The sequence below is a fragment of the Actinia tenebrosa genome, unplaced genomic scaffold (genome assembly GCF_029948245.1).
Source record: "Actinia tenebrosa isolate PJP-AT-01 unplaced genomic scaffold, QUT_ActTen_1.0 PGA_scaffold5__44_contigs__length_20552954, whole genome shotgun sequence".
NCBI classification, from domain to species: Eukaryota; Metazoa; Cnidaria; class Anthozoa; order Actiniaria; family Actiniidae; genus Actinia; species Actinia tenebrosa.
Genome location: NW_028292582.1, coordinates 7,748,421 through 7,769,026, shown reverse-complemented (window position 1 = coordinate 7,769,026; position 20,606 = coordinate 7,748,421). Strand labels below are relative to the sequence as shown.

Genomic DNA, 20,606 nt, shown 5'->3' with positions numbered 1-20,606 from the left:
ATCTTCACTGTGTAGAATGTACGATGGTTTAGGACACCGGGTAAGTCCTCGTATTTCGCTCATCGATATCTATATAATAAACAGAATATTACATGACCACTTGGAGATACAAATTTTATCTTCTCGTGTTGAATATCTCTCAGTCGTTCACTTCGTTCACTCGTGGGAGATACCATCAATAATAATACCCTTTGTCTCACTCGGGTAGGCGATAAGAGATAAAGGCGTTGATATACCATTATTTAATTTACTCGCCAAACAATTCTATCACGAACTTCACAAAGTGGGTGAAAACCAGACATGAGACATACGTCTTATACATAAAAGGTCTAATTACGCATAGCTTAGGTGCTTATAATACTCAGAATAATACTCAGGCAAACATGTAAACAGATTTTTATGATATGATTTTTGCATCCAGATAATTTTGTCAATGATCATATATTTTTGATTCTTCCAAGTGCATAAGTAGATTCGTATCTCTGAAGGATAAGCTGTAGACTGCTGTCTATGAACCAAGGAAACTGCAGCCAATAAGGTGGGCCAGGCTGACTACTTTAGAAAAAAGTAATTAGAAAACTTTGTAACAGGGCTATTTAATGCAGACTTTATCGCTTATTTAGAATAAAGAAAGAAAAGCGGGTGTACCGAGCTCGTTTTCGATATATTGAATATTTTGATGGTAATTCAGTGGTTTTGAGATCATTTTGTGCGCGCGCACAAATCGAACGTTCCAACTCGAGATGAAAAAAATATTTGCTTTCTTGATCATTTCCAATGCAATCGAGCAACAAAGCTTGGCAGCTGATATTTATTGTGGAAGGTGCGAGAAAAGAAATTATGCAGTATGCAAACACCAGCTTCGTTTTGTTCCTGGTGCTTGTTCTAAAGATGTGTTGATAATAGCGCATAGATTAGCTTAAAGCCTTCAAAAATATACGAGTGGCTTTTACCAGCAGTGGCTTTTGTCAGGTGCCAAATCTTCAGCTAAACTACGTAAGTGATTTGTTTTAATTTCAGGCAAATAGTTTAATACTACATGTTATTCTCTAAACAGAAACCAACTGATACTTTCATGTTGTTATGACTCCCATTCGTTCTCGTCAATATTTCAAGTAGGGTGTCATTTGACGGAAAGATACGAGGATTGTACCAGACCTGCGTATACAAACGTCATTAGAGAGTTTAAGCTTCTCGTTAACGGCAAACGTGAAACGTCAGTTGACCATTAAAAAATTCTTTAAAATTAGTGAAAAGGAATCGAAAAATTCTCCAAGTAGTAGATAAAAAGAATACTTGTCTTTGTTGGGAAGGTTTGCAAAAGGTAAAGTGAGATGTAGGGAAACGTGGTCACGTTTGCCGTTTGTCGGAATAAAGAGCGGGAATCTTAATCTACCTATTATTAGCTATTCCGAGGTGGAGGGGAAAACTGGATCGAGTTGGCATTGCAGTGCATTGTGGGGCTGTTTTGGAGGATACTTTTCCAAGATGGCAGCTATTTCGCCCCCTAAATCAGCCCAATGCACTACGACGCCAACTCGATCCAGTATTTTTGTCAAACTCGAAACAGCTAATAAACAGCGATATTATGGAGCGCTCCAGAAATATAAAGAAGCTTGGATATGAACAGCAACATCATTTTTATAACTTTTCTCGTGTTGTGTTATTCACTTGCAAAGTACAACCGCTTATCCCCCACTATACCCACCTAGGGAAGAGTGTGCTCTCATCCCGTGGGAGGGAGGGAGGGGTTGAGATAATCCTAATTCATATTAAAGAGTGACCTCCGTTATAAACTGGCTGACAATGCTCGATTCAACTATCTCAAAGTACAGATCGTACTGTTGATCAAGGCCCAAATAGCAGTCACTTATCAAGTACAGAGTATAGATCTTTCTTCCTTCGATCTCTGGTGTGTAGAAGGAGAGCGTGGCACGTGTAGAGCTGCGGATGTTGCCTATTCTCTTGAGAGCCAATAGTTCACCAGAATCTGTGTCTCCTAGCACCATCCACCATCCTTCACTCTTGGCTTTAGGGAAGTATGGAGCATGTGCTTTCAGCTCACTTCCCTGGAATTCAAAAATAATATAAAAATGTGTTACCAAGGCTGTGTTTCAAAGCCTCTTTGGCCGTTTCGATACTGTCATACACAGGTTCAAACTACCATTAGGTGTTTCAGTTGCGATACATCAGCCAGACGTTTGTTGTCCCTTCTCAACATTATCTTGAATACAAAAGGAATTCCACAAATTCCATTAATTAGCCTCGCATCCACGATACTTTTGAGAAGGATCTATCACTTCCATGCTCACCTTAAAACGATTCAATCGCTTTAACTCGATATTCAGCGAGTATTCCTGGTCAGCGTGCACTTTTGACCAGTTGTCATGACGACCTTCTAGCGTTTCAATGTCCAGCGGTCTTTCCTCTTGCTGAGCTCCATCACCGTCAGCCCAGGCCCCGCGCAGTTTTACTGATATTCCTACCACAGGTAGACGTTTGACTATATTCAATAACTGAAGAGAAAGAAGGTCAAGAACATTTAGAATGGCCCCCTTTACACAAAGCTTATGAAATCAGTCGTCAGAAGAAGGCACTGTTTCCTCATTTCAGACCACGTGTCATTCCCTAAAGTATTATTTCTTTGTTTAACGGTTGCACACGAGAAGACACATGAATATGGTTACAGCTCAAACAAAGAATCTATTCTCAAGAGAATGACACGTGGTCTCAAATTGGCAAAGTATTACGCCCAAGTGGATTTGTTCCATTGTTGGAGCACATTTGTAAGGTATGGTTATATAAGATACGTAGAATATGGATGCATGTCCAAGGGTAGGGGCAGAATTTCTATCATCAAGGGAGGGGAGGGTTAAAATATTTTACTGACATGTTCAATGTGGTTAGCACTGAACGATCCTCGTAACAACTTCGCCAACGCTTCGGGATCCGATCCCACGAAGTCCAAAAGTTCAGGAAGACTTTCTATTGGTTCTCTGCGAGGTCCTACGAAGAGGGGGAGGTGTTGGTCTGAAATTGACGGCAGTGTCATCAATGTAGAGTCTTGGAGCCAACGACCCTGGATAACCATCTGAACAATGTGCATGATACGAAGAGAAGTGGCGAGCCAACCTTCGTCTGCTGACAGGTCAATCATCGCCTAATAACATAAATGCACATTATTAATCTAATTATTAGTTTAATAATCTCATCCTAGTGTTACCCTCCTTAATTGTAAATAATAATAATAATAATAAAATATAAAAAATAAAATAAAATAAAATGAAATAAAATAAAATAAATCTCATCCTGGGAACAGTGCCACCTTCGCAGTACCCCAGTCCTGTGGATAAACTTTAAAATATGTTGCATAATGAATGGTAGTAGGGGAAAACACTTTTGTGAATCAGGAACTAGATTCAGCCATACCCGAGCAAACATACACCTAATTCAAAAAACGTTGTCATCGCCAAAGGCGATAGGCAATAGGAGATAGGCGAAAAGCGATAGGATATATGTCATTTCAAGATCCAAGAATAGATGGAATGACTTGTGTTTCTGCTTCTTATTGTCGTCAAGAACATGGACCTTAGTGCTGAGACTGATTCGATGTTCTTTGTATTCAACGAAACCATTTCCATGTTGGAATGACCTATCGCCTATCGCCTTTGGCGATGACAACGTTTTTTGAAATAGGTGTATACTTTTCTAGAAAATGGTCTTTGATTCAAAGAATTTCTGAACCCTTTGCCTGCTAAGTTGGCTCTTCTATTTGTTTCGAAAGTAAAAAAGAATACCATACTAAGCCAGAAGAGAATGAACCCCTTGAATTTCAAAGTATTACGTTTTTCATACAAACTTGTCGTATGGATTTTTGGCTTCGATTTTAAAAAACCTTGCAGACAAACAGAACAAACCTGCAGTATACGTATTGCTTGGTCCAAGACAGACTTTTGATCTGTGAGGAAGTCACTGATGGGTAGCCCTACCCGCGAGAAATGAGCCTGGAATAACAGGTTAGCCTTGGTGTGGGGATCGTCGAACGAGTGAGGTGGTACTTCTAATGGAAGATGTTCTGATAGTTCCCTAAAAATGATGACAATCATCGTCAATGCCATCATCAGCAACACTATCAGTCATTATCATCATCATCAGCAGCATCATGTATCATTGGCAGTATCATCATCACCATTATTATCACCATTATCATCATCACCATCAACTTCACTGCCACCATCTTCACCATCATCATCATTACCGCCAATATCACCATCATATCATCATCCGCATCACTACCACAGTGTCATCACTTGCTGTCACGCAAGTAACAAGATGTTTTCTCGAGCGCGTTTAATAAAGTACGTACTTGTTTAGTGCATCTTCATTGTGTCGTACTGGTAACTGTGTATATTCTTCTGCATCCTGCAAGAACACATACGAATTAAACCAAGACTTGTAATATCGTCCAGGGTAAATCATACATGATGATGGTCATTACCGCGAGTATCTTGAGCAGATCTGGCAGACTACAGTCAGCGTTCAACTCCTCACTGAACATGCGCATGGTCAGGTGACTGAGGTAATAGTAGGATGATATCTGTGCTGGGGTGGTAGGTGACAACGTCACATTGTCCTTAACAAAAACAACACAAGTTCAATTAAATGGGAAGTAGTAGTAGCTGTATTAACTGTCTCTTACTTGAATGGGCCTTACTCGTCTTGGTTGAAATGTTTTCCCATTTCAGACCATGTGTTATTCCCTAGATTATCATTTCTTTGTTTAACGGTTGCGCATGATAAGACACATGAATATGGATACAACTGAAACAAAGGATGACACGTGGTCTGAAAAGGGAAAACATTACGCCCAAGGTAAAGAGGTCTATTTTGAAAACTTCAAAAAAAATTTCTCTACCAGATGATCAGGATATAAGCAAAGCGATTAAACTGCATGGCTTTTCAAATAAACTGATTTTCCAATAACGTCATAAACACTACGCCTCTCGATAAACAAGAAACACTGCCCGTCAAGTGATATCAAGAGGTCTTCATGACGCATTACACCGAAAATGACGTCTAGTTCAGTCATCTCACACCGCACTACCTCCTCAATCTGTAAACAGCCACACGACTGTAGTTCTGAAGTAGCTTTCTCGACCAGTTCTGACAGAAATGCGTTGATGCTGTCGTGGTCGGTGTCTTGTAGATCGTAGTATGTTGGATTCATCACCAAGCGACGGAAGAAGTACGTCCAAGTCAGGTAATCCATGGCGTCTTGCTTGGAAGAGATCGTTCCTGCTACTATCTCGGCGTTCAAGTGCTCAGGCAATACTTCGAGTAAGCTGTGAATAAGATCAAATGATTCACTGTGAAGACTGACTCACATCACTTGGTCGTCAAAATACCTCGTTACCTTGTTTCCCCATTTCAGACCACGTGTCATTCCCTAGAGTATCATTTCTTTGTTTAAGGCTTGCGCTCGGTTGCACATGAGAAGACACATGAATATGGATACAACTCGAACAAGGAATCGTGTCATTCCCTTGAGTTTCGTTTCTTTGTTTAATGGTTGCACATGAGAAGACACATGAATATGGATACAACTCAAACAAAGAATATTATTCTCAAGGGAATGACACGTGCTTTGAAATGGGACAACATTACGCTCGAGCGCTCCAGAGCCGAGGAGGTCTATTTCACCCAAGGTAAAGGGGTCTACAGCTGATACAGTCGAGCTCTCGGACAAATATATTTTTGTTTTGTTTTGAAGTCATATAAGCCAGCTCTCAATGAATCGATGCGTTGCTGACCACCTTAATATCTGACATTGACTGACACCGTAGTTACAATACATCCACTTCAGAGCCTGAAATCATGTGGGTCAGCATGTTAACCCCAAGAAAAGAGATTTCCAACATCACAAACTCGGCCCAAATAACTTGGTAAAGTAAATAGAGATGTCCATCAGCTTACCTTGATTCCACGGGAAACGGTTCGTACAAAAACTTCTTATAGAAATGTTTCTTGATGTCGTGCACGAGTATGACCGCTGTACCTTGGTCGTCGAACTGCGGGCGTCCAGCTCGTCCCATCATCTGAAGCACGTCAGTGATGGGAAAATCTACATATCGACATGTCTTACCATCAAAGTACTCTGTGCCTTTGATTACTACTAGATGAGCTGGGAAGTTCACTCCCCAGGCTAGAGTACTTGTGGCGATCAGTATCTGAAAATATATCAGTAAACAAAGTTACGAGGTGCCTCCATGCTGGTCAAGCATGATTCTAGCATTGTGATTGGCCAGTAAACATTTTCAAACTCTGTGATTGGTTTTGGAGTGTCAAGGGAAAAAACCATGCACACTATCCAATCACAGAGCTTGTATATAGAAAAGCCATTTGGATGTCAAGATGCCATATTTTTTTCCTCTTTTACTCCGACGAAGGACTAGCGTCCAAAACGTCAGTAAGTTTTTTCATCCTTTCACGGTGTATAATCTACCTTTTTTATCATTACTGTTTCATTAGAAACACCGACACAGCTCACACTAGTTTTTAGCTAGTTATATCTTCTATTTTTTACCAGTTTGGTAATGAAGACATTTTCAAATCGCTATATCATTTCAAAGTACCTGTATTTTCTGATTAACGAAGAGTTCCTCGATAGTCTTGCGGTCGTGCTCGTGTAGACCAGCGTGATGCAGACCGATGCCAAATGACAGAGTCAACTTGAGGTTATTGTCGTGGATTGAACGAAGAATGAAGTCCATCTGAGAAGCATAATAAACAAGACAAATAAGCCTCACGTTTTATGTGTCGTTCTCTCCCTTACCACGAGGGTTTTCTCCGGGATCTCCGGTTTTCTCCCTCCGTAAAAAGCAACATGTGAGTTGAGTGTTGTATGTTGTAAATATAGAATGTAGGGGTAGTGCGTGTGGAGGGAAACTCACGGAAGAGTCCCGTACGTACGGGGAGGGGTGGATGTAAAATATAAGTATTTTTAATCACGACCCGGAATTACGAAGATCATAAAAATTAGGAAGGGGATCACGATTAAGTGCGATATGAATCAAGGTGACTTAGGTAATCACATCCTACAATGGTCCTCTATCTCTAGAGCGCACTCAACCTTGCGAACAAAGGTCCCCTTTATAAGGGACGGACCATTAGATAGCTGACGGGGGGGTTGCGTAAATCCCCCCAAAAAATATCGAGCAAGCACTTAAAACCTCAAAAAAAAATATCGCGCAACCTCTTCTGCTAGAAGAAAAATATCTAACTGTAAGCAAAAAAATAACGTGCAAACCTCCATCAATTATCTAATGGTTCATCCCTTAATGCTATGCGAGTATCCCCCAATGCTAGCAAACCGTAGTTTTCTCACCTCTTCTTCTGGCATGTGCAGCCATTGTTTGGGGTTATCTTCAGCAGCAAGAAAAGCTATCAAGTCAAGAGCTGTCAACCTTGTTTGACGTCTGGATGACACGAAGACGAGGACAGGTTTATCAGGAGAATGGGTCAGAATGGCTTTGAATGTTGGTTTGTTCATGGTGGCCATACGAGGGCAGTAGTGCTTGCCGGGAAATCCCGTGATGTGGACCTCGAGGGGGACTGGGCGCACAGATGGACGGAAGTTGAACATACCAGCCTGGATAAGAAGAAAACCCTTCAATAGATGGGTTTCGAGGCAGCCATGATGCAGGGCAGGAACAATGCAATCGAGAAAAAAAAGGTTTTCTATAAAGAACAATACCCAATCTAGTACCCAGGGCCTTTAGTTCATACTGCGCATGTTTCATCGAGCAAAGAGGTCAATGAAAGTCAAAAAATCAAAATAAGAATGGCTCTTATTTCGGTTCCAGATTCAAGATCAACTCAGCATGACCGTTTCGGGTAAAAATAAAAAGAAAGCTCACCGTTCCGATATCCAACCAGTCAGCCAGATCTTGTGCATTAGCCAGTGCAGTCGACAAACCAACAACCCTGACTTTATTCTCCGTGTGAGACGAGATAAAGTTACTTCTAGACACGATGACCTCCAACACAGGACCACGGTCATCACCAAGGAGATGAATCTCATCGATAACCAACAGTTTGACAGCCCTGACGTAATTCCTGGTCTGCCAGCTACGGCTGATACCGTCCCATTTCTCGGGTGTGGTTACTATGACGTCAGCTTGGCTGATGGAGCGAGCGTCAGGAGCAACGTCACCCGTCAGTTCGATTACTCTGAAACATGACACGTGATAACGATGAAAAACTTGTGTTAAGGTACTAGAAATCTTAGTTCAAATATGTATATATAAATACCTTTTGCCCAACTTCTGGCCAAAGCGCACTTTCCAGTCCTCGATTCGTTCACGTACCAGTGCCTTCAACGGTGCAATGTAGACAGTCTGACAAAGAAAGGTTATTGGTTCTTTGTATGTGTTCTCTATCATATCTAACAACCCGCTTACTCCTTTTAGATGCAATATCACGATAAATCAAGAAAGAATTCTCAATTTCGTCACCATAAGAGATTGATCCACATGATTGGTTGTCGCAAGTAGCCAATGAAACTTCAGTCTACTGTGAGAAGTACATCTCCCCAGTTAGTAAAGTATTAATCTTTGAATATTTACATACCTTGGATCCTGGGTATTTCTCAAAAACTCTAAATATCGCTAGTTCTGCCACAGCTGTCTTTCCCGATCCTGTTGGTGCACCAAGAAGAACGTTGTGGTCTGTATTGTACACAGTATGGAATACCTGAATCGTTATCAAACACAACGGTCAACTAAAACAGCAATGCGACTGATAACAGCTATTCCGCACAAGGGCGTTAGAAATGCAAATGTACACTGTTAGAGCTTAGGGATGCAAATGAGCAAAACGCGCACGCAATGTATTGATCTGTATTGATCTGTATTGACCTGTATTGATCTGTATTGATCTGTATTGATCTGTATTGATCTGTATTGATCTGTATTGATCTGTATTGATCTGTATTGATCTGTATTGATCTGTATTGATCTGTATTGATCTGTATTGATCTGTATTGATCTGTATTGATCTGTATTGATCTGTATTGTATAGTAATTCATTCATATCAAGCTTTACTCTATATGTTAGTGTCGAAGTTGGAGTAGAGAAAGCTCACTCCATATATGGTATGATCAATTCCATATTTGGATTGTGCGGAACTCGTGGTTCTGCCTCGCAGACAACAGACACAGGGAAATACGACACTCAATGTTTGATATGACTGAGGCGAGAAACTGACGGGCAGTGTACAGTATTACATACCTGAGTCTGTACTGGGTTAAAGTGCGTAAACTTATACAACATCTGATAACTGACATTGTTTAACGCACTGACGGGTAGTGGTTGTAAATCGAGTAGTTCTGTGTGAGGGGGGTGCTTCTCTGGTAGAATCAAATGTTGGAAGGAGATGGCACAAACAGTTTCTGCGGCCAGCCAGCGGTCTGAAACAGCGTGGACGTAGTACTGCGGGGGGAGGGGTTCGATGATTGGTATGGTAAACACGAGGCTTAGATCCTCCTCTGAAAGTACCTGTGAAGAATAATCATTCATTATTGTTAATGGCTCAAGTTTCGCGTTCTGCCCGTCATTTGCAAAGGGTCATGTTATAGCTCAGTGTCACGTGATACAGACCTGTTTCTTGTGCAGAAGGAAGTATTCAGAATGATAAATATGTTGACGATCAGGATCCTCGACCCAGATCCACCACGGCTCAGTATTACCGTGAAGCTTATCGTTCCATTCAAACTCGGCCCGAATGGTAAGGCGCACGCGCAGTACAGTCCTCGTGATTGGTTGGATACTTGCTGCTATGGAAATCGATGGAAACCGCTTTACACAAGACTTTATGGTTTGACCCATACGAACATGATGGACGAGGTGGCCTGGTAAGAGGAAAAGAGAGAGGTTACAAAGCAGGCCATCTTGAAAAGTAGCCGTGCCTTTGCATCGAAGCGAGACGAACGTTGAGCTTGCAATGATAGATACCTTTTTTAACACCTTGAACAATTATTCACGTCTCTATCATTGCAAGCTCACCGTTCGTCTTGCTTCGATGCAAAGGCACGGCTACCTTTCAAGATGGCGCAGGGAACTGTAAAGGGGACTATTATCAACGGTTTTCTTACCTATGTCATCAGCTCTCATGTCTCTTAATATCGGTATTGTAGCTCGCCTTGCCTCCAGTTTATTCAGTATTTCAGGCCCAAGTATCGTGAACTGTCTGAGCGGGTTGTCTTCGTGCCAGAGCCTTTTGTCTATAGTTTTACTCAGAGTGAGTAACCGTACGGCTAATGTTGGGTAGCCTTTACGAAGAGCAATGTCGAACAGACCTCGGACCAGACGACCAGAGTTCTACAATTAGATTGAAAAATCATAATTACCTTCTACACAACGGATTCTCATTTCATACCACGTGTTATTGTCTTGAGAATGAGATTTTTTGTTTTAGTTGTATCCACATTCATGTGTCTTCTCATGTGCAGCCGTTGAACAAAGAAGCGATACTCTTTTAGGGGACAACTCAGAAGTCACACAATGGAAAAAAGTCACACAATGCACTGCAATACCAACTCGACCCAGTCTATTTTATCACCTCGGAATGGCTGATAGTCGTAAGAAAGATAGTAAGTATGATAATCAATTAATAAGAGTTGAATCGATCCTCATCATTAAGTACAGAGACTAATGTAATGAGGTATTTGAAGGGATGAAGTACTTTACCTGTGCTACATATGCGAGATCAGAAACAAGAGAGAAAGACTCCACGTGACCACGGCTAATGTACGTCTGAAGCAATATGTTCACCTTGCCATACGAGTTCTCTACCCCTCCCTTGACGGGATGGACTAAACAGTCTTCGTGTAGATGCTCCTCAAGTTCGGCCATCTCGTCCTCTCGCACCTGCGAACGATTCAGACATTACACAGTGGAACATTAGTAGATTAATGGATCAGCAGTGGGTTAGTAATGGATGACTAAAGATCTTACATGGATCACAGATAGATCATACTATCAATAACATTACTTATGGGATAATGGAAGATCTTCCATAGCTGGATCATGGATAGACCATCAGAAGTAATAACAGACCAGATGACATTGGATCACCAATAGATCTTTGTTGGATCAATAATGGATCATGATTGGATTATTAGTGGATTATCAGTGAATCATCAGCAAGAGTACACATTCTTACCTTCACTTGTTCGAACTCCAAAGAATGTGACAACATCTCTAGGATTTCTGGAAGCGTCAAGTTGGGTCCAAAACGTTCGTTAAACGTCTAAGGGGAAAGGAACGTGCGAAAATAAAAGCGTTTTCCACCATAAATGGATGACAAGTGATACTCAGACAGAAAAACAGATAGTTGGATGACAGATGGACAGATGGACGGCAGACAGACAGATGATAAACGAGGGATAGATGACAGATAAACTGATGACAGATAGGCAGAAACAGAGGGACAGACACCTCATTGTCAGCGGAACAGGATGACTGTCCCATTATTGACATTAATTTTCCATTTTTCGAGATGTGATTTCTCCATGTCAAAGAGTATTTTGAGCCATAAATGTAACGATCAGTACAGCAGGGTTTATTTACCTCGATGGTTTCACACTTGATGTAAAAATGACTTGACGTTCTTCCCAGATCGGTAGGAGACAGGTAACCTTGTTTCTCCGTGTATCGTATCATCTGCGCCTTGTCCAGCTTACGTGCAGACTCCACCACGAGTTTTCTGCGGTAATTCTCCAATAGAGGATCGTCCTGTATGAGGATACAAACAAACACCTAAGGTCTATATCCATCTATCCAGTGAGAACTTGGGGCAGTTGTGTGCGGTGGCCACGTGCCAATACAAACGTGAAGTACAGTTATGACTTTTTTACATGGTGTTCAAGTTTCTTTCTTATTCTCGTTTGCCACCATAACACACACCCAGGGTTCGTGCTGAGGTAACCACTTAAAATTCAAGGACCCAAAAATGAATTTTCAAGGAGTATGTTCAGCTAAATATGCCAAGGTTTTACACGGTGGTTGCACATGGCCGACTTTCAGATTTTCCAATCTTGCTGACTAGATCTATTTCAGAACCATGCAAGTAATGATCAAAGCAAAAATTCAAGGAGTTTTCAAGGAGTTTCGCTAAAATCGTAAAATACAAGAGCTTTTCAAGTCCCTTAAAACTTGAATTAGATTCAAGGAGTTTTCAAGGAGTTTAAGGAGTAGCACGAACCCTGACACCTATAGACACTACTGAAAAACAACACCACTTCACATCTACCTTCAATCTCCCTTTAACTCACCTACAATCCACTCCTGACGACTCCATTCCTCTCCTTTTCTTATACCATGAATACGAAAGGCTTACAACATAATCATTTACTGACCTCTTTCTCTTTGTAGGATATCCCATACACTAATGGGTTTACAGTCATGCGGATGTACAAGTACGAGTAGCTTAACCACTTCACTGCTTCATCGATGGTGGTGACCGTACCCAGTGTGATCTGATAGAAATATATACAGTGTTAGTAGCGAGAACATGAGTCCACAATCTGGTGAAGGATTTACCAGATATTTACCCTTTTCCCTCTCTACACTTTCCGTAGTCCAGGAATGTCAACATGCAGTTTTCAATACTGGAGAAATTTACAGACGAATATGTTAAGGGAAACTGCAGCTTTCGTTTTGTTAAAGAATATGGATAGATTACGAGAATGGTTCGGTAGGCTTACATACCATAGATAAAGAACCTGGTCAATCAAATATTTTGAAATGAGGAAACAAGAAATAACAGACAGCCATGGAAGGCGTAATTTACTAAAAATGAAACTAATAATAAATTTCTTGCAGGAGACGTGACGTGATGGTACCAAGGTGAACAATAGCTTTGGACATACCTCAGCATTCAAGCTGTCTGCCAGACTCGCGGTGAGAGTACTTTCAATGGGTGTCTGTCTGGTCAGCAGCGACAGATAATGGGTGAGTCTATCGTGTGTCGTGATGATGGTTCCTTCACCAAACTTGTCATACTGTGGGCGCCCTGCACGACCAAAGATCTGTAACACATCTAGTATACCAATATCCACGAATGAACCCTTCTTTGCGTCATACACTTGGGTACCCTGTGGTAAGAATGGTAATAAATTCACGTATTCAACCAATACCTTTGTAGTACCCAAGCCATAAACGCTAAAAGGCCAGGCTATAAAGCCTTCTCAATCCCAAGCCTCCCAAACTTCGAGATGGCCAGGCTACAGGGCCCGGTTGTACGAAGCCTGCATAGCGCTATCCAACGGATAAATCTTATCCAGTGGATAAATTTATTGGAAAGCAGCATCGACTTGTCCACTGGATAAGGATTTATCCGCCGGATAGCGCTATCCAGGCTTCGTACAAGTCCCCAAGCCTCAAAGATGGCCAGGCTACATAGGCTTTTTCTATTCCCAAGCCTCCCAATCCCTTAGAAGGCCAGGCTTCATTGGCTTACCTTGATGACGACAGCGTGTGCAGGAAGGTTGACTCCCCAAGCAAGCGTAGCAGTACACACCAACACTTTTATCAAGCCTTTCGAGAAAAGCTGTTCTACTAAAGTACGATCTTGTCTCAGCATACCAGCGTGGTGTGTGCTGAACCCATCAGGAAACAGATCACGAAGAGGCTTGTTCCTGGACTTCGTCACCTAGTAATCATGGCATAATACATCATCAGTAACCATGGCAACATACATCCTCAGTAACCATGGCAACATACATCCTCAGTAACCATGGCAACATACATCAGTAACCATGGCAACATACATCAGTAACCATAACAACATACCTCAGTAACCATAACAACATACCTCAGTAACCATGGCAACATCCATCAGTAACCATGGCAACACATCAGTAACCATGGCAAAATACATCAGTAACCATGGCAAGATATATCAGTAACCATGGCAAGATATATCAATACTATCTTTCAAACTATTATCAAAAGATAAAGCCAGACGAATTGGTAACAAGTTTTAACTCAAAATTAAATTTGTCCTTGTGGCGATTTAGGTGTTCAATCCCTAAGATCGGCAGTTGCTGGGATACATTGTACGAGAATTGGTCTACCTGTGGTTGTGACGTACCTGTTTTTCAGCAGCACCAAACTGAGGGTCTTGATCAGCTCTAAAGCACTTAGAATCACCATGATTGTTTGCTAGTTCTCGTAACACCATGGCTGTCTTGACTGTAGCGTTTCTCGCATGCACGAAAACCATTACCTGAAAAGAAAAATCTTTCGTTCATGAGCACGTGAGCCTAATGAAGATACAATGGGCAAGATTCGGGACTCTGCGCGCATAACCAAAAGTGTAAATTATGCCTATCATTACTTAAGGGGCTCAACATTCCCACAGGTACTTTACCCCACAAAACCGCTTGCACTGCAATGCCAACTTGAACCAGCTTTTTCCTCAACTTTGTAATGGCTAATAGAATTCAGATTTTGTTTCATATCATACCTGGTGACCCTTCTCGACGTTCTCAAGTACTTTATCATAACATACTTTGTCCATCTCATTAGCGACCTGGTAACTACTCGTTCCTTTGACACCAATGAATGTCTGTCCGAGAGGAACTGGACGGAATCTGCCATCAAAGACGAAGAGGCCTTCATAAGGACTGACGCGAAGGAAACAAGCCACGTCCATGAAGTTAGGTAAAGTAGCCGAGAGACCAACTATACGAATCATGCTCTGGGATGTCTCAACCTGTAGGTGCAATGAAATTTATCACTCGTGAGAATTATTTTTTATACACGAGATGGCGTTAGAGTAGTCAGCCTTACATCCTTCCCACTTCCTTCCTTCCTTCCTTCCTCCCCTCTCATTCCTTGCCCCTTGCCATTTTGAAGAGGCTTGAATACCTTACAGGTGACCTCACACCACAATGAGTAAACAAATAGTGACCTTAGCATAGTAGCTAGGCATAACCAAAGCACTGACCTGCCTCAAGGTTCTAGCCACCAAGCACTCTATAACAGAGCCTCGATCATCGTGCAGCAAATGAACTTCATCAATGATGAGTAGTTTAACCAGCTGTGCCAGGGCCACGTCACCAGTGCTCTTTCGCGTTACCACGTCCCATTTCTCAGGCGTGGTCACTAACATCTGAAATGCAGAAAATAATTATTTTCACAGACTGGTCATTTTGATTGACAGGTCCTGCCATGCCGGCAAATTTAAATAACATAAGTATTGTTATAAGAGAAAGGTTTCACCTGAAAATAATTTTAAACGACGAAAAAGGAAAACATGACTGAGTAAGTATGTTTTTCTAGTAAATATAGAGGCTTTGCACCATCACATGATGGCAGCCATGACAGGAATGAACAACTGATCTCGTCTAATCTGATTTACATGAGAAACAGTTCAGTTTCCCTGGGGAAAAAAGACTATTGTTGTGCGTCATGTCATGGCTGCCATCACATGATGGTGCAAAGCCTCTATGTAACCGTATTTCTATTTCGATGAGATTGTATAAAAATCGTACAGGTGCAAGATCACTGCGCTTGCATGCTATATTCAAGATACATATTGATGACATCTATTGCGTTTATCCAGTCAAAGCAAGTGATATCATTGTTAATCCTATCACATTCTTGTACATGGCACAGATTCAATGGCATGTCACATCACAGTCACTCACCTGTGTCTTGTGTATCTCAGCCTTGGTCAGTTGCATGTCGCCAGTCAACTCACGTACAGAGATGCCAAGTGGAGAGAGTCTTCTACCAAAATTACGTACCATTTCAGCTGCTAAAGCTTTCATGGGCGCCACATAAACTATCTGGAAAAAGGAGGTAAGCCATCAAGATATTTCTGGAGTGCATGTGACATCATAGCCGCCATTTTGGTTGACTTGGACAAAAGATTTTGTTCTGGTCTCTTTTGTCATGTCAACCAACATGGTGGCCACGTGTCTTGGAAGGGATGCACGCCACCAATACATGTTTAAGACATTGAAAGAACTCAAAAGATAAATCACCTTGAACTTGTCTTTCCTTATGACTCCTTGTTCGATGTTCTGTTTGATTTCCCTGACGATTGTCATCATAGCAATGTTGGTCTTCCCTGCACCTGTAGGTGCGCAGATCAACAGATTCTCATTAGTATTGTATGCACTGTCATAAACGATAGACTGAATTCTGTTGAGGCTTTTCATTCCTTTGAATGCCGCCTGGCCGATCTGGGGGAAAACAAATAAGGAGCTGTGTTAAAAGACCTTAGGATGACACAGTGACTATGAAATAAGAAAAAAGAAACATGATTGAAGTTGTAGTGGAAAGAAAGCCAGGAATTCTAAGGTAGAAGGAAATAAATAAAAATAGGGAGAAAAGAAAATTTGGACGAAAAACTTAAGTTTGAACAACTAAAAAAAGAAGCCAGATGGATAACTGTGAAGCTTTGTGGAAAAAAAACGACAAGAAGAGTTCATGTTCACCTCATCGAGTTCACTAATTGGTACCAGTCTCTCTCCAGCAACCACTGCTACATTCTGGGAATGAGGAATAGACACCTCTTCATATGTTTTGGTTATCTTACGCTTTGCAGTGGTTGGCAAACAAATCTGAAAAGAAAACATCAACCTTATGAGTACCTACCAGCTGTTTTATATTTGGGAAATCAAGAGAGGCATAGTGGTAGTACACCCGTCTCTTGCCTCTTGTGTCTCGGGTCCCATTCCTGGACTTGGCATCAAATGTGAGTGGAGTTTGTTAGGTCTCTATCTCAATTCAAGGGTTTTTCTCTGGGTTCTCTGGTTTTCCTCCCTCAACAAAATCTAACATGCCAAATTCAAATTCAATCTGTGCCCTGACTTAGTTCAGACAAGACTTTGTTTCATGTGTGAGTTAGCCCTTCCAGTGTTGATAAAATTTGAAGTTTTTTTACTGTCACCTGTCTGAAGCTCATATCATTACCTTGGTACCAGCCACAAAACCAAATGCAGCTTGTGCATTGTGAGCTTCATCATAGACATGGGGGTATATTTCCCGTGGTCTTGTTTGTCTCTCTGTCTTGCTAAATAATGATTTAGAGGAAGCATGGAATAAAGCAGATTCCCTGTTGACAAAAAGTCAAATGGTGTCAAACTATGGTGGTGGGAAAATGTTGCATTTTCTTGCTTTAAAATGTACTGATATGACTTCCAGTCTTGGTCTGGTTTCATTCACTATCAAATAAATGATTATTATTGTATACTGTTATTCTCACCTTTGAGCTGCAAGCATTTCAGGATCAAATCCCAATTCCTTGAGGTAAGTTTCTTGATCCACACCATCATCGCCATCCCCCTTGTCACGACGAGCTTGTCGTCTTCCCTCTTTTCTTGCTTGTTTCATTAACAACTTTTCTTCTTCAGACTGTGAGAAATTATTGCACAGAACAAAACAGGTTGACAGGAGTTAGTCTGTGTGGTCACATTAATTGATTAGATAGAGAATGGGATAGAGAATGAACTGACCCTCTTGCAGCATCTCTTTCCAGTAATCCTAAATCACTGTGTCATGAATATACAGTACATGGCTATCATAAGTTGGAAACTCAGAAACTAACAGGCAAATACGTAGCTCATAATTTGAAAGTTTAATTCAAATGAAAAATAAAAATGTATCAAAACCTGAATGACAACTTGACATCCATATTTAGGTTGACTTTGGTCTGGTCTTGTGCTGGTGTTCTTGCTTCTTTTGATATATTCTGCAACACACATCAAAAATTATGTTTGTCACAGCCAAACAACAGAAAAGTTAGTGGGCCAGATGACTTATTCCAAGACCTATTAAATGACTGTTTTTTCTACATAAACTTAGAATTTTATTCTATAATTATGCTAATAAAAGACAATGGTCATGGTGGAGCAAAAAACTGCCATTATTAGCATGACTCTTGATTATTACTTTTTGCATATTATTTGTAACATTTCTCAATTTTTGAAACAACATATCTCCTTCAGGCTCTAAATACTTACTTCGTAACAAAACAAAAAAATAGAAAAAGAACACATAAACATTTGATACTTTCTTGTGCGAACTAACAATGTACCTTTTCCTTGACCTACTGATTCATGTCCTCCATCTAGGATTGATGTCACAATATTGTATCTTTCCTGAAGTATCTTTGATATCAAATCAATAGCATCAAAACCAAGAAGTTCTAGAAGGTCATTCTGGATTGCTTCATTGTTTCTTTCAGAGCTCAGCATTTCAAACAAGGCAGAAAACAAATCTTCCGCATTCAGTCCTCCTTCGGTTGACACTGAATGCTTTTGACATTCCTCCATTAACCATGATTGATTTACTGAACTATGACTAGATTGGTCTGTCTTCTCCTCTTTCTTCTTGGAGCTTTGTTCGTGATTTATCCGTAAAAAAGTATCAAGCACTGATTCTCCTTCCTCATCTGAACTAGAACTCCATTCTTCCTCTCCTTCTCTTTGTCTTATTTCAGGCTGGAAAAAAGGTATTCCTTCTCCAAATTCAGCCAGTTGTTCATTATTTTCTTTTGATTTTTTGTTTCTCAAAATTTGAGCTAACTTTTCAGAGGAAATTAAATGGTAAATTGACTGAATGATATGACAAAGTTTAGTGCCTGATGAAGCAGGGAAAGCACCAAATAACGATCTTATTTTTGCACTTTCTGTTTGACTTAATTGTTCGCAGCCTTTGAGGATATCAAAAAGTGACACTGCAGCTTCTTGTAGAGCTTCTATATCGGCTTCAGCACCATCTGAAAAATATCAATAACAAAACCCCTTATTATCGATATATGACTTCTTGGACTCAGAGCAAAAATTCTAGATTGTGCAAGATATTTCAACTGCATCCAACAGCCTTCATCAGCTCAAAACCAATGGTTATTTCAAAAAAAAAAAAATTAGTCAAGAGCTTAATAAAATAATTTATTATATAATTACCAATGAAATAACTATTTTTCTCTATTTCGAAAAATTGATATCTTCACACATGAAAATAACATGTTATTTTCACGAGTGAAGATAACACCATTGTGATGGCTATTCAAAAATACATGGAAAGAATTGCCTGAAAAAGCCAAAACATACTTCATTGATAATTATATGATAAACAGAATATAACATGGCCACTTGGAGATACGAATTTTATCTTCTCATGTTGAAAATCTCTCACGAGTGAGTGTAGCAAAGAGATCTTTTCAACACTCGAAGATAAAATTTGTATCTCTGCGCGCACATGTAATATCCTCTATTCATCAAACGAAAAATAAATGAATAAGAAATGAATAAGATGAATGAAGAGAAGTGAGAAATATATAGATGAATGGATAATTGAGTGAGTGGGCATGTAAAGAAGAAGATGAGTTAATAAGATAGCAACTTCACATAAATATGCTTTGTATATCAAAATATCCCAGTGATGTAACAAAAGAATTTGTGAATAAGCCACTCACATATTTCTTTGGTTGTCTGAAGAAGTTCTCGTAACAGTATCTTAACCTAGATGTGTTAAATAATAAACAAATAATAATAATAAATTAAATAAATAGATGAATAAATATAGTTTTTACTAAAAATATAATAAATGTAATCGATTCCATTATTTTGCTTTCTGACAATAATGAAAAGTAATTCTAAGAAAATTCCAAATTGAATTCTAATTCAAGTACAGTTCAAGAGCCATAACATAAATCAAGATCAGTATTTCAATATAAAGACTAACCTCTGTTTTAGCATTGCTATCATCAACGATACAATCATGTATAGCAGTTTTTAGTTCCGTCCAATTCAATTCTCCTTCGCGTTGTTTCTTCGCTCTGATCTTTCGTTTCCTCACCAATTCATGGCCCTCGCTATCTGTAACATGGCTCGATAAAGATAAGCCTGAAAATGCTCTTAATGATCCAGTTAACCGAGGGATTTCTAATACATTCATTTCAGAAATAAGAACACAAATTGCACCACTGGTTACGACTACCGGCAGGCGTTCCTTGATTGAAACCGTGCACCTGGTGACTGATGTATATCCCATGAATCCTTGCGTACTTAAAAGGACCCGTAACTCGTCCCGCAACCCGTCCCGTAACCCAGGGCTACGGGAACGGTATTGTATAATCCAAGAGCCAACGTGAATACAAAATACATAGAATGGTTTTTTCCCCTTAAAATAACTATTCGTAAGGTATAATATCTTATCTTTTTGAATACTTATTTGAGTTCGGGATTATCGTTTTACTCTAGAGACTACAGTCGTAATGAATGGAAAAATGAAAAAGGTTCTGGTTAAGAGGTTTAGGTATTAAATATCAAAAACAAACAAGCGCAATCGCAAGATGTCGGCAAACAAAAGGATAACACATTGATTCGCTGTGTTCGCTCATTCAACCATCACTACCGATCAATCATGTTTCTCATTTCCTATTTTGAGTTCTTCCTTCCTTTCGGCTTTCCGCCGTATCGTCGTGGTTGGTTAAAAATGGTATAACTATTTGAATAGGTGGCGCAAAATAACGGGATTGTTAGATACGTGACCGAATAATAAGATGTCAGTCGGTTTGTGTGAAAACA

The 20,606-nt window shown here is 40.3% G+C and overlaps 1 protein-coding gene across 1 annotated transcript; it reads right to left on the bottom strand.

Moving 5' to 3' along the window:
- Window positions 1–380: 380 nt before the first annotated feature.
- Window positions 381–20,200, bottom strand: LOC116291320 (activating signal cointegrator 1 complex subunit 3). Its single transcript, XM_031698490.2, has 34 exons — window positions 19,762–20,200; window positions 19,493–19,538; window positions 18,110–18,793; window positions 17,685–17,764; window positions 17,279–17,427; window positions 16,987–17,128; window positions 16,509–16,634; window positions 16,053–16,253; window positions 15,714–15,854; window positions 15,011–15,175; window positions 14,528–14,776; window positions 14,153–14,287; window positions 13,520–13,711; window positions 12,930–13,154; window positions 12,417–12,536; window positions 11,629–11,793; window positions 11,222–11,308; window positions 10,747–10,926; window positions 10,152–10,377; window positions 9,658–9,908; window positions 9,289–9,555; window positions 8,629–8,751; window positions 8,311–8,396; window positions 7,917–8,229; window positions 7,385–7,648; window positions 6,633–6,770; window positions 5,974–6,227; window positions 5,105–5,342; window positions 4,499–4,633; window positions 4,367–4,422; window positions 3,918–4,086; window positions 2,891–3,160; window positions 2,313–2,516; window positions 381–2,069 (listed from the first exon to the last, which is right to left on the bottom strand). The coding sequence occupies exons 1-34, from the start codon at window positions 20,068–20,070 to the stop codon at window positions 1,773–1,775; spliced, it is 6,687 nt and encodes a 2,228-aa protein (XP_031554350.2). The 5' UTR covers window positions 20,071–20,200; the 3' UTR covers window positions 381–1,772.
- Between the last annotated feature and the right edge of the window lie 406 nt (window positions 20,201–20,606).